The 15,234-nt window shown below is 33.2% G+C and overlaps 1 protein-coding gene across 1 annotated transcript; it reads right to left on the bottom strand.

Annotated features, from left to right (window-relative positions):
• Positions 1–2,021: 2,021 nt before the first annotated feature.
• Positions 2,022–4,791, bottom strand: LOC132268780 (uncharacterized). The gene is made up of 3 exons (XM_059769616.1): positions 4,325–4,791; positions 3,773–4,197; positions 2,022–3,481 (listed from the first exon to the last, which is right to left on the bottom strand). Exons 1-3 carry the CDS (start codon positions 4,409–4,411, stop codon positions 2,254–2,256), a joined length of 1,740 nt encoding a protein of 579 aa, XP_059625599.1. The 5' UTR covers positions 4,412–4,791; the 3' UTR covers positions 2,022–2,253.
• Positions 4,792–15,234: the final 10,443 nt, after the last annotated feature.

Here is a 15,234-nt window from a genome sequence, read left to right as displayed (position 1 = left end):
TCTGGTATTTTATTTTGAGGGTTCAAGTGAAATTCATTTGATTATCGTCAAATTTGTTCCTTTTATCTGAACAATTGTTGGCTCATTCCAAATTCATATTGTTTACGTGGTTCAACTTGAATTCCTATGATAACAGTAAATTTTTTTCACTTTATCTGAAAATTGTTGGTTCATTAAATTCTTGTGATAATAGTCAATTTTCTTCACTTTATCTAAAAATTGTTGGTTCATTGATTCATAATTCTTGTGTTGGTGTTCCTCTCTCTATCTCTTCATATTTGTTCATGATCCTTCTCTTACTCAATTACTTAATACAGTTACTCTTTTTAGTAGGATTTTGTTGGAATTGTACGTATAACATAAGTATGAAACAAACTACGTACATTTAGGGTGGCTCATTCCAAATTCATGTTGTTTACGTGGTTTAACTTGAATTCATGTGATAACAATCAATTTTTCTTCACTTTGTCTTAAATTTGTTGGTTCATTGATTTTTGGGGTGGCTCATTCCAAATTCATGTTGTTTACGTGGTTCAACTTGAATTCATGTGATAACAGTCAATTTTTCTTCACTTTGTCTTAAATTTGTTGGTTCATTGATTCATAATTCCTATGTCGGTGTTCTTCTCTCTATCTATTCGTGTTTGCAAAACATAAGCATGAAATAAAATACGTCCTACATGGGATTTTTTTAAGTAGGATTTTGTTAGGATTATACATATAACATATGCACGAAACAGATTTCTTACTACTTGGAATTTTGTTAGGATTTTACTCTTCGATTAGAGTCAATGACTATCATCCAGGATTATGTTGAGATGTCAGGTATAACTTATATCGACTTCAATTACAAATTGCTTGGGATGTTATGTACCAAGGTATTTGCATAACAAATAAACTTAAAAGTAAACAATTAAATAAATAAAAAAAATCATGTCAGTTCAGAACATATTCTAAATTGATCTGCAAATATTTATATCTACTTTAAACCCAAATTATTTACGCAAGAAGCAAACAAATGAACGTAAGATTAAACCCAAACAATTTATCAAACAAATAAACAAATAATTGATTTTTTTTTTTTTTTTTTTTTTTTGGTATCATCCACTTATCTTCCTTCCTTTTTAGTAATTATTTTTTTTCTTTTTCTGTTATTGTTTTCTTTCAAAAAAATAACTTACTATACTAAGAAAGAGAAGAAGAATTTTATAGAAACAGAGGAATGGAAAAATAGAGATGAGATTCATCTTAACAAAATAAAATATGTTTATTTTTGGTATTTTAGGAAGAAACGTCTTAATAATATTAAGAAAATGGTTTATTTTTTACACTATTTATTTGTTTCACCGTAGGAAAAAAAAAAAAAAAAAAGTACTACACAGTATATTTTACTTGATTTGACACCACCAAAAGGTCAAAAGCTACTAGGCCCCAGGTCCAAAGCACTAATTACCCGACCAGAATAGTAATAATAGCAAGGAAAAGATGGAAGAACCCATCTCCAAATACTACGTTGGTGTTGTTTTAATGAGAGCCATCCAAATACTACGTTGGCGTGGTTTTAATGAGAGCCACCCATTCTTTGTTTCTTACATCACATCCAAAAGCTGAAAAAGACAATGGTGGACTTGCATGACATGAATACCATGCCATATTGGCCAGTATAGTACGCTTAAACTCTGGTGGCAACGAGACAAATAACAATATATTGGGATGAAGCTAAAAAAAAATATGAAGTGTAGAATAGCAAAAGTACCGCAATAAATCTAGTGGAATGTAAAAGGCTGGTAGCCATTTGGCATTATTGTGTGTGTTGTGAGGTGGATATAAGCCTGACACACTAGTACTAATGGTAATGGCCTTTGCAGACAAGACACGAGAGAGAAGCCAAAACACCATCATCCTCTTTCTGCAACTTACCACCTTTTGAATTCATTCATGATTTCTCTCACCTCCCTCCCACCCATTTCTGGGATGGAAAATTCAAAGAAAGAAAATGACACCAAATTTGAAATTAAGGGTAACCAAATCCAAAATAAAATTCAATACTGCATTAACTCTGTACATCTAGATATAGAAATTAAATGGGTGACAAAATTTTCTTGGCAGTAAAAAAAATTTCCCTTTTGTACAAAGGCCGATCAGAATTCCCCGTGTGCTGCTGCTAACATCATCTGTGATTTAATTCGAATTCATTTCATTTCAACCACCCTCTGACTGCCAAAACTTTATGCTCTAAACCATCCATCATCATCAGCAGCTCAATGCCTCATATTTCACCTGGATCGGACGGTTAAAACCAACCTGAGATAACAAGTTCCCAACTGCTGCAATGTCCCTACAAAACACCCCTTGAAACACCGTTGATGATGCTGCTGTTGTGCCTTTGTTTTCCATCCGATTGTTATTCGACACCTCCAGTGGCGCCGGTGTCGTCTTCGAGATTGTGCTCGACTCTGCTTCCAGTTTGGTTTGTTCAACTTGTAATGCCGCTAATGCAGCTGAAGCCTTCTTCCTGTGCTTCTCTGCAGCTTCTTCTTCCAAGATTGTTGACATTACGCTGCTGTATCCCTTCTGAAGCAACCTATAAAGAAGCAATGCCGACATTTTTGCTCTGTCCCTAATCGAATCCACATCACGCTCGTCTGCAAACTCACACCTATCGATGAAATTGGTTGCCTTATCCGGCTTGTGCCTAAGAGTGAGTAACAAATGGGCTCTCTCCAATTCAGATCTTGAACAACCTCGTCTCAATCCAATCAGTGCATAGTAATCTACATTCCCAGTTTCGCCCGAAGCAACCCTTTGCTTCAGTTCTTGACTTTTTGTGGCTAATGAACAGAGCTTCCCGGGAATTTCTATGTACCGAACGTTCTGTCGCTTCCAAGCTGGACCCGGTAGTTTTCGATCACGTAGAATCGAGTTGTATAGAAGCTTCAAGTGTTCGAGATCGTGAAGACTATCCGGCAAGCATCGGATGGTCTCGAAAAGCGAGGCTCTGGTACTAAGAGCCTCAATGCAGCTTGGGTCCAAAGCAAGAGTTCGATTACAATCCCCAATAGCCTCAGCAATTCGACCGGCAGATCGATAGGCCAGAGCTCGGTGCATGTAGCATTGGGCGAGGAAGCCCTGAGGGGCACCACGGCGGCCATCAACGATTTTAGAGAAGTGTCTGATGGCTTCACTGTAGAGCCCGGCATCCAGGGCTGCAATAGCAGAAGTCTTCCGGCGGAGTAGGAGCTTGATGTGGCTGAGGAGTTGGGAAATGCTCTCCGACTCTGTCTTGGGAGGTGTTGGTGGCTCATTGGCGGTGGTAATTTCTCCGGGGATGGGGAATTTGGAGAACGAGAAGCTGTCGTCCGACCAACAGATGCTTTCGCGACGGAAGGCAGCCGTGGCCAGGCGTTTTCCGGTCTGGAGGAGGGCCATGGCGTCCTCCATTAGACCCAGATGGCAACAAGCTTGACCCAGAACCAAGTACCTGTAGAGTTCATACACAGGCTGAGTCAGTCCCAACTCGTTGAATCTCTACTCAACCCGTGGACAATCCGAATTAACAGTACTTTAGAATTACCAAAATACCTACTACACGAGTAATAATATAAAAGTTGGCTTTTTAAAAAAAAAAAATTATTAATAAAGAAAAACGAAAGCTGAATACATTAATGGCGAGCGCTGATTAGGCGTAATCTACAAGCTATGTCTGAGTTGAATTTCAAGAATCGAAAAAAAAAACAGTGAAATATCAATGGAACCAGAGAGAGTAAATTACCTCCATTGCCCTTCTTTGTCGCAATTTTTACAGAGGCCGGCCATGACCTTCTTTTTCAAATCAGAAACAGAGAAGCACTTGAAAGAGGGATGATCGTGATCTGAGGAGTCACCGGACGAGTTGCTTGATGAGAGAAGCTTGACTCGCTCTCTGGAGAACTGCTGAGACGAGTTATCGGAGGAGAGAGATGAAGAAGAGTCGTCGGAGGAGGCCATCTTGAGGCTTGGAATGTAGTCTTGTAGCATATCTGCGACGTCCTTAAATCGCCGGAGATAGAGCAACGATCGAGCTTTCAACTCGAGAGCGAGTTCGAAGCGAGGAGAGAGCGAGAGAGCCGCGTTGAGGAGATTGAGAGCGGAAGCGATCTCGGTCTGTTCCTGAGTCGCAATAAGGAGTCGTGCGTCTTTAACATATTTATCAACAATCTGATTCAATGAAACAATATTTGAAATGTGAGTAATATTTGTTATGAAATCCGAAAGAAAATGGGAGAGATCGATGATGTGAAACAATTGGATTGATTAATGGATGATGGAAGGCGTTGACTCTTACCTTTCTGTTGCTGAGCCACCAGGGCTTCCTTTCTCCAGCAGTGAGAGAGGGAGATGTAGCCATGGTTGGTGTAAGAGGATCAACCATTTACCTCTAACTCTCTTTCTCACTCTACATGTATTTGTATGATTGTATCTATAAATCTCTCTCCAAAAAGATCTCAGTTTTTTCTTTCCATTAAGGAGGAGGAGGAGGAGGAGGAGGAGGGAAATAGAACAGGGAGAGGAGAGAGAGAGAGAGAGAGAGAGTGGGAGACTAGAAGTGGAGAGAGAGGAGAGGAGAGGGCATTTAAATCTCCATATGAGTGAGAGAGAGAGAGAATGGTGATTCAATGGTGGAGCGAACAAAACCAATGCCAGCTTTGACCTCAGAGAAAGCTTTGATCCTTCAACTTCATCGCTGGCACCACAGATTCTCCCTCTGTTTCTCTCTCTAGATGGCTAAGGCCTACTGACTATATCTAATATCTATCATTCATGACCCAGCCCTTCTAAACTACTATTAACAGGGAAAACGACTGGCTTTAACCGGTGAATGAATCATTGTCACCTGTTGTATCCGGTCACGTATCACGGGCCCTCGGGTTAATACCAGGAAATAAAAAAAAGGATAAGAAGCCAGCAAATTGCCCCCAAAAGAAAGTAACGAGAATGTGAAATACCCTCCTCCCACTTCATTATTTTTGTGTGTGACCCAACTTACCAACTTGCTCTTTTATTTTTTTAATGTCTAAAACGCTCCATAACTTCTAGCAAAACAACCCCCACCAACATAACCCGACTAGGCAAATTATGATTACTTTACTTTAAGATCCCATGCTTAAGTAACCAGAGAATAAGGATTTTTCAAAAATTAAATAAACATTATCTTTGAATTTAGATTTTATTTAAATTAAATTTTTACCCTTCAAATCTTACTAGATTTAGGATTTCAATTATGATGTCTAATAAATTCCATTTTGAGAGAGTTGAAAACCTCATGCAAGTTTTGATGGTTAATCAATTAATTGCAAGATTTATTGCCTTTATTTTAATTCGACAAAAGTGCAAAAAAAAGATCTCTCAAGTTTTACAAGTGAATAAAATACTTCATATAGTATAAAAGTGAAATCAGTCCCTATAATTTCAAAAGTGAGCAACTTGCCCTTTTACATTTCACCTCCTACCATTTTATTTCTGATATCATTATGTATTTACTAAACTACTCCCATATATAATTTTTTTATATAAAAAATTTAAAAGGCAAAATATCTTAAACACCCTTCATAATAAACTGAGATATTACATGACCTAAATTGACTTAAGTATAGTAACTCCTCATATAAGTCTCTGCCTGGTTCAGTAAAGAGTAAAAAGACAAAAAATCATTCACAACGTAAAACTAACTAATTAAGCAAATGAAATCGTTAAAAGTTATTTTAAGGTGAAGAATGAAGAAGACTTTGAGGTCAAAAACGGATTTATAATCCCACATTTCAAATCATACTTAAGAGAGGCTTTGACTACATACTTTTTATGGTTATGTTGTATCATCAGCTATATCGTATTACATTATATACCATTTGATATACTAACTCCCAAAACTCTTCTAGTAGCTAGAAAACACAAAAGTTAAAGAAATACACATAAACATGTATATATGGTCCAACAATTATGGTATATGAGTGTGTGTAATATAGCTTACTATAATAAATAAAATAAAAAAACATATATATATTTAAATGAGATGACCATGGAGGGAAAGCATAGAGAGCAGATGCAGATGAAAATGAGAGCAAAAATAGCTTTGATTAGAACAAATGAATGCAAAAGTCTTTTATAGGAAGAAGGGGTATAACAATCATATTGGAGGGTACTTTTGCGATTAATAAAAAAAGGACAATACTTAAGTACTCACTAGTAAGAATTTATAACATATGTGGATCAATAATAAATGGATACGTCAAATTTTAATTATCAAATCATAGATGGTAATTAAATCACTATCTCTCATTTGATAAGTGAATATCTACCCACGATATTTGATTTGGTAATTAAAAATCACATGTCTATTTATTATTAACCCACATAAGCGTTGAGTATGTTGTAAATTATTACTAATGAGGACTTAAGTATTGTCCATAAAAAAATATAGTATAACACAATATGAAAAGAAAGTGGCCGGGGTAAAATGTAAGGAGATAAATTGTTCACTTTTGAAACTGCATAGCTCACTTTTATACCACATAATATTGTGCTTACTTGATAAAAACTTCAGGAATTTTTTTTTTCTTGCATTTTTCCTTTTAATTCAATGACTTATCTTGCAAAAAAAAAAATGGAAAAAGAAGAAGAAGATTGTTTTGAAAGTTTATTGAAGAGATTAATTGACTGACCCATATCAACATCAATAATGGCAATAACTATGGTAATGAATTTATATATAGGAAAGATAAATTTAACTTTTATGGAATATCATGGAGTTCATTTAGTGGGTTTTAGAATAGTGGTATGATTCTTGATGTAAGAATTAGTAACTTAGAATTTAAGTAGGTTATTAATTGTTTGTTCTAACTTGGATGGCCACATGGCAATAATGGCTAGGCAAATTAATAAAGCAGTGGAATATGAAATCATGTAAGAAGGTGGAGGACAAAATAGTAATTGAGCAGGAAAGCATATTTATAGGGGGGAGAAAGTGACCCTTCTATCGTAAGCCACAAGAATCATGCTTTTCCTTTTCGGGGTTGGCTTAGCTTTTTATTTCACCCACATTGATTAATGAATGCACATGAAATATGGATAGATGGCCAGTTGGGTTTGTCTTAAAGGCTCTCTAACTTCCCTTTCTTAGGCCCCACGTTTATAAAAGACAGTTCCTACAATCTCGTGGATGGGCCCACCTCTCATGCCACATCGCTTAACCCCTCCAGCCTGTCTCCACGTGGCACCCCTTTGACATTGGGTCCCAACTCAATGTCCAGATCAACCAGAGTTTTAGACAAATGACCTTCTTTCGTTTGTGGACCATAATATGGATACTGTGGCCTATGACGATGACCATGAGGTCTGTATTGTATGTACTCTCTCATATGATCTGATCCCCACCATTTATTTAATCATCATATTACATATTTCCCCTATTTATTTCTAGAGTAATATTAGCATGGAGGAGGATACCGAGTATGAGTGGAATTGAGAGCCTGTTATCCGAAAGCTCACTATTCAATGTTTGAGATGTGACGTTGAAACTAGAATGCCCTAATTAAAAACTTTTTTATTTGCCTAATTTAATACTTATTGACTTTGTAATAGTTTCAAATTAAATGGGATGTTTCCAAGTTATTATAAAAAAAAATTAAATAAAATTGACATATTTAATTACATAACATCTTAATATAGTCACAAATCACCCTTAATAATTTCTCACCAAATTGACTGTTTTATGATTTATATCATTCAAAATATTGAATGAATCAAACCCTAATAAGAATCAAAATTTTGATAAGAGTCAATATTTGCAACATGTACAAGATCAAACACCTCCAATTATATATATATATCTTTTAAGCCACTCAATTTTTCAAATGAATCAAAATGAAGAAGTTTGTGGCGGGAATTGTTTAGTGTAGTGTGTGTGTCTCCAACAGGAATGGGACTATGGGAGGCATCGGAGAAAAGAGGGTCTACAGGTGGTAGGAGAGCAGCAACAATTGTAAGTTACAGCTAAGGTGTGTCCAGGTTGGAAAAAATGGCCATATTTGTAAAAAGGTGGCCCATTTTGTAGGTTGGGGTCATCAATTATATTGTTGAGGTAAGACTGTTCTCTTATTCGTTACACATTGCATATACCATGTTAGGTGTGTGTTTTGTTTACCATAATAATAGTCATTAACCCACTAAGGTATGATCACCTGCTTTACTTGGAAATTTTAATGCCGCTATATGTTTATTGGGTAGGTGTCCTCTTTAATTTAATGCATTCCGATCATGACAAATTTAGGCAATGGGCTACTATTATTATGTTGGTCCCAATTAAGGCACATTTTCAATCAACCAAATACTACAACATTTTGTGTACGTCTATGATGACATCTACAAAAACACATGGTGTGTGTGTCTAGGTCACATATAAGTGATTTGACAAATTTTACATTCCACGTCTTATCGGTGAACAGAAAATTATCTGTCTTAGGAGGCCTACAGCTTTTCAATACAATTAAATCTATTTACAAATCTATATAACTTCGAATGCTCTGCTTTAAATTGAGTTTTTAATTTAATTTTTGTGTAACAAAAATACCCTTACCAATTTTGTATAAATTTGAACAGTAAATGATTTTGTTTGGATATATTTCAAGACCTATTCAAAAAAAATCTTTCTAATATTTTTTTTCTCAGCAATATGTTACCAAGAAGACATTATTTTTATTTTTTACTTTTTATTATGGTACTATATTTTATTTGGTTTGTGAAGTGAGATAAGGGAATAAAGTGTACATATAGTAAAAATTAAAAACCGGTTACAAATAGCTCAGTGTAGACATACAGGACAAGCACGAATCTATATATGTATATATAGTATTGTTATGTTATGGCAGGTTGAGAAGGAAAATCATATATGAATTTAAAGATAATTTTGATAATTAGTCTTTTTTTTTTTTGAGTTTTTTTTGTTAATAATAATGTAAAGTTAACTTATTAATTTTATTATCAAAATTAAGATTTATCCTTATTTGCACCAATTGAAAAAGGTAATTAAGATTTATCCTTATTTGCACCAATTGAAAAAGGTAATTAAGATTTATATATATATATATAGTACTGTTATGTTATGGCAGGTTGAGAAGGAAAATCATATATGAATTTAAAGATAATTTTGACATTTTGTCTTTTTGTTTGAGTGTTTTTTTTTTTTTTTTTTTTTTTTTGTTAATAATAATGTAAAGTTAACTTATTAATTTTATTATCAAAATTAAGATTTATCCCTATTTGCACCAATTGAAAAAGGTAGGAGAGTTTTTCTAATAATAAGAGAATAATTGCACATTTTGTATATTATGAAGGATTTTTTACACATAACCCTTAAAACTATTTATTTCCTTTAATTTAAATTATTGCACTATTACAAGTAATTTACAACGTAGGATTTTGATGCATTCCCCAGCACCTTACATAATTATTATTTGTAGGAAAGATTGTTAGGTCTAGGATTGATGCTGTTTTCTCGTACATTCTTTAAGATGTAACTAAAATTCGTTGCGATTCCATATTATTGATAGTTAAATATTAAAAAATACAAGATAGATGGCACATTTCATGGGATGGTTGGAACAACAAGCCTTGGAATATTATTTGCAGTAAACAATTGGAGTATTAATACTTCTGGTAATGTTGACTTCTAATATATATATATATAATAAAGGCTAATATGATAATATTGATCTACTTAATTTATTTTTTAACTACCTTGCTTAGCTATATATAGTTGGCTGTCCCCTACTTAATTATCTGAATATATGATGCATTGAAACCTACCTTTAATTTATTTTAGTAAGCATGCTTTGAAAGTTGCGTTAGATATAAGTTTTGTCTGTAATCTTTCACTTCAATCTTTGAGAACAAGCATTGCTTTATTTATTTTTTATTTTTTACTTTTTACTTAAAATATGTAAATTGTAAAATGAACAATGCAGTCTCTTATTTTAATCAATGAATTGAATTAAAAGATGTATTAAATGATTCATTTGAATTTTTAAATATCTTAAAAAAACTGTGCAGCATCCAATGCTTAAACATGAAAAGCTCCTACTTGTTTTATGAGAAAACTCTCTCGAGAACATTATTCAATTTTAATTAAAAATTAATAAAAACCAAACCTTTTCTATTTGTAGGATGAAAAAACATCTTTCAATTATTATTATTATTATTATTATTTGTTTCTATATTTTAAACATCTTACATTAATGTTATAGTAAATCATACACAACTATACACAAATGATGGATCCTATCGATCTTCTTATTATTATTTTATTTTCTTGTTAAATAGTTGTTACTTGTGCAGAATTCATGTGTATGAATGGAGTATTGGAATTGAGCGGAGGGTAAATGAATGATGTGGTTGTTGTATCTGTACTATATCCTTTATGGATGTGTTATGTAAATACCGTATGACTGTTCTCTTATTGTCAGGATAAAATAAAAATAATAATAAAATAAATAAATAAATGATGTGGTTCTAGGGATGGCAAATTCTCCATTCCCGCTGGGTCCCCGCCCGCCCCGCCCTATTTATAGCAGGGATGGGGACCCTTTTATGTAAACAGGGATAGGAATGGGGATAAGTTTTGAAAACCCGCCGGGGATGGGGTAAACCCGCCCCGACCCGATTAAGGGTTAAATTACTAATATATCCTTATATTTAATAATTTATTACTAAATTAGATTTAGTATATATATGAAAATAAGAAAAATTATGTTTTTTTAAAAAAATAATATATGTTAATCAGGGTGGGGGCCGAGGATGGGGCGGGGACAGGGATAAGGGGTCCGGGGTGGGTATGGGGGTGGTGATGAAATTTTAAGCGGGAATGTGAGCGGGGATGAGGATTGAAAAATTCAGCGAGGATGGGGATGGAGAATGAGATCCCCGCCCCGCCCCAACGAGATGATTTGAAATATATGAACAACACAACTAACTTATGGGACGAAGAATATTCGGAATTAAAATTAGTTTCTATTCTCTCATTTTAAATTATTCCATTAAAATGGTGTATTTATTTATGTATTACTTATAGGAATTATGGCATTTATTTGATGGCAATTATTTATATATGTATAGATGATGAAAATGGAATTGTATGGACATGCCAAATCAAGTTCAATAAAAACAAAAGTGATAGCTAATGAAAATCTGATGTGGTTGGCCTAAAATTTCAATTTAAACTTAATTCTTTTTGTAACGGGACAATTCTAAATCCTTCCAATTCAAGTATGATTCTTTCCATTATTCGATTATCCTAAAATTCCATATTATACATGATTTTTTTCATTTTTTTTCTTTGTTTCTCTATTTAGAATAATAGAAAAACAAAGTCTTTCGGTATATATATTTTTATTTTCACAATCTGAGTTTGTATATCTATGGAATGGATTGGAATGCTTCTATAAGATATCTATAGCTATAAGAGATTTATTTCTACAAAATATAGAAGAGCGAAATTGGTGAAGTATGAGTTTTGTACTCTCTCTCTCTCTCTCTCTCTCTCTATATATATATATATATATATATAAATAAATGGTTGGATAAAAAAATTCCGACTGTAATTTTGAAATTGTGCACGTTAACTAGTGTATTAAATAACTATCCAATCAATGCTTCTGACAAGAAAGGGAAATTTAAATCCCTTGTGAGAATGTATATGGTATAATAATAATAAAAATGTGGTATGCAATGCATATGGGTATCAGTAGAAGTATAATAGAGTATATAATTAGTTAATGGTAGGGGTTAAATAAACAAATAGTACTAGTTTTATGGTTAATGCCTAATGGGGAACGTACGCTCCCATGATCTAGACATGTTGGCATCGAAGGGGGCATAATATGTCGTGAATTCCTAAAGATTCTCTTTTATACAACTTCGTAGATAAGTTTCTTACCATTCATTTCATATATATATATATATATATAAAAGCTCTCTTTTAGACGGCATCAATACTGTATGTCTTAGTTTTTTAAGTTTTAACGAATCATCTGCAATATATTCATTTCATCCGATGTGAATCTGCAGCTTAATTAATTAATTTAGAGAAATGTTGCAAGTCCTGTGAAGCACTCCACTAACAGTAACAGAGCGTCTCTGCGGCGCACGTGCCTGGTGGATGGAATTTCACGTGGTGACCATGTGCCAACGACGTGCGCCTCGCTAACTGACTGCTGCTAGCTAAGCTTAAATTTGAAATGCCCAACACATAAGAGTTATAATATATATTGCATCTCATTTACTTAGTATATAAAATAAACACACACACTGTCACGCACAAAAAGGCAAACAATGAACCTAAATCAGCAAAGGTGGAACGTGCTGGTTTTACTTTAATTTTAAAATGAATTAATTTTACATGAACAAGGTTTACTTGCTCATATATATATTGGTTTGGTTGTACATGATGATTCATTGGGTGTTTTGGGAAGATATTGTTCTTGTCCTTTATATTAATTAGTATATGCCATTCCATTAACAAGTATAAAATAAAAAGAATCCAAAGCTAGTTTCCTCATTTATTTGTTTATTTTAACGGAGGTAATTGTCCTCACACCTCTATCTATCAATTCAGTTGAAAACATATTTATCCATTTAATTGCTTCATCTTGGAAAGGAGAGATAAACCTTTTGCCAATATATTACAACCTTTCTTTCTTCTTCTTCTTCTTTTTTTATCCCTTCTAATTAGTTGTATTTTTTTCAATTTAATTTCTACTTCTCCCAACATGGTAAAGAATTAAAAATTAACGTGTCTATATCCAGAAATTAAACAATTTTAGTTAAGTTAAAGTTGAACTTATGTCATAAAAGTGTATATATATTGTGTTTGTGAAAATCCGTAAATAAAAATTTACACAAACATCCCAAAAATTGAACTAATGAATTATACAATTATACTTTATAGAGTTGAAAAATTCTAGAATTTCGATGCCCTTTTATGGATTTTCCATTCGTGTATAAATACCTGATGTTGTAACGATTGTACCAAATTTTCTTCCCAAATATACTCACTTCCGTTTCGTCCCTCATTCGTTGCGGGGGATTTGGCTTCACTTCCATTTTTTACTTTAAATTTCCTTGATGCTTTACAGTATTATTTCCCTAATTTTTGAAGTTCAAGAAAAATTGTCACTCTATTTCTTGAATTGTCAATTTTTTTTTTTTTTTTTTTTTAAAGCTTCATTTGGTTGGATGTAAAATATATATTTTTTATTTTGTAGTATTTAGTTGTCATAAAATATTTACAAAGAAAAAAAATATTAAAATTTTTAAAAAATAATTTACATGTTCAATTCGATAAACTCGATTAAGTAAAAATAAAAATAAAAAATCTTTTGCCTAAGTCTTAGTTATTATCATTTCCCTAATTGTATATTGCAAAAATATATCAAAGTACTGAGTATCATTTTGGCAAGTCCCCAAAAATAAAAATAAAAATAAAATAAAAAATTATTTTATCTACACTTTAAAAAAAGTCAGCCCAAATATTTGTGGGCATTGACAAATGAATGGCATTGAGGTGACGGATGATTTAAAAATTTTGACAATAGGAAGCAGTTGGGAAGTCAAAATAGCCGGTTGTGACCCCACTTGCACTGAAAATAAAGTAGTAGCTCTCCATCCCACCTTGGCTTCACAAGTAACAAACTTGTTTCACATATAAAGTCCTACTTTGAGCTTGAGGGTGCAGACAGATTTTACCCCTAAAATTTGCCTTTTTAACATGATGCTGATATCCGCCCTTCCAAAATATACAAACCCACTTCATCTAAATATATATATTTTAATTAAATTAAAATAATCAAATAAGTCTCTTTCCTCCTATTTTCCTTATTTCATTTTCTCTCTTCTTACCAACCTAACTCTTCCTCCCTTTCATGACTCTTTGCCTTTTTACTCTTCCACCAAACCCTAAGGTTTCCTTCATTTCATCACTCCTTACTTTCTCATCTCTCAACTACGGATTCTCAAAATCGTCTACCTAGACATATGGAAAAGATGATAAACAAAAAAGGCTTAAATTTTGCATTCAAATTTCTAACAGCTCCTTAAATTTTGAAAAGATATAGAGTTATAAGAAGAATCCAAAATTACTGATTGGGAAAAGGGAAAAAAAAATGTTTTTGATTGCATTTGCAATGGAACATGAAAGAGTAAGAAAGAATATACTGCGTATATTTTTATTAATAATGATGGTAGAGCGCTAGAGTAATATTTTAGAGGCTAGAATATCACTGCCTTTTTAACATTTGGGTTAAAGCATAAAGTAAAAATAATATGAGTAATGATGAAAGGGGTGTGGGGATTAAAAAGGTAAAGTGGTCTTTTAAACGTCGGATAAGTGTATGTACGTATAAGGAGAGGTTTGGTTGAGAAGCAGAGTGTTTTTGAGAGTACTTTTAATATTCCTTTCTTCTGGAGCCCAACCCTCAAGTCAGCCTTCCCTAAAGTTCTTCCATTAACTACACATTACTCTACCTGCCGTATAAATTCCTTTTGCTTTTAAAAATCTATTTATACGTCCGTCCAAGAAAGGCGCCAGGGGTGTGTGTGTGGAGAAACTATTCCATGATTTTGGGGCCAATCCTAACATAATTACATGTTGTCACGTATACAATTGATTTTTTTACTTGCTTCTTATCGTGTCATTGGTTCAACGGTTTCAGAACCATACAAAACTTTTTGGCTTGTGAGAGTGAGGAGGATTTGTGTGTGTATCGTGTTTGTGAGAGAAATTTTCAAAAATTACAAAAAAAAAATTAATGTCAAGATTGGTTGCAAAGAAGTAATAAGTGTGCAAAATGAGAGCTTTAAATGACATAGCTCGAAAAGCAAATTCCTCACTTCTTTTTTCCATTTAGAACCGTGCATGAAACTTTCATGTAAGGCTCCTAAGTGACAAAAGAAAGAAGACGAGTTCTTTTATCTTTATGCTATATATTCTCTCCATTCCAAAATAAGTGTCATACTTTCTTCTTTTTTTTATCTCAAAATAAGTGTCAACTTTACTTTTTTCAAACAATATATTTTACATCATTCCAAAAATGTCCTTTGAGTTTAAATTTCAAATTTGAATATTCAAAACTTAAAAGGGTAAGTTAGTAATTTTTCAGACAGACAATGCATGTCCCACATGTTCCCTTAAAAATTACTATTCTTTGT

Source organism: Cornus florida, unplaced genomic scaffold, assembly GCF_030987335.1.
Source record: "Cornus florida cultivar Cherokee Brave unplaced genomic scaffold, ASM3098733v1 CherokeeBrave_3.0.0_Hap2_Chr08, whole genome shotgun sequence".
Taxonomy (NCBI): domain Eukaryota; kingdom Viridiplantae; phylum Streptophyta; class Magnoliopsida; order Cornales; family Cornaceae; genus Cornus; species Cornus florida.
This window is presented reverse-complemented; position numbering and strand designations above follow the sequence as displayed.

Excerpts from the sequence above, each read along its gene's own strand:
- LOC132268780 (XM_059769616.1), bottom strand. The coding sequence starts at position 4,411 with ATGGTTGATCCTCTTACACCAACCATGGCTACATCTCCCTCTCTCACT. Across the intron at positions 4,198-4,324 it reads GGTGGCTCAGCAACAGAAAG|ATTGTTGATAAATATGTTAA; the intron begins GTAAGAGTCAAC and ends TCATTGAATCAG. Across the intron at positions 3,482-3,772 it reads GACAAAGAAGGGCAATGGAG|GTACTTGGTTCTGGGTCAAG; the intron begins GTAATTTACTCT and ends TGAACTCTACAG.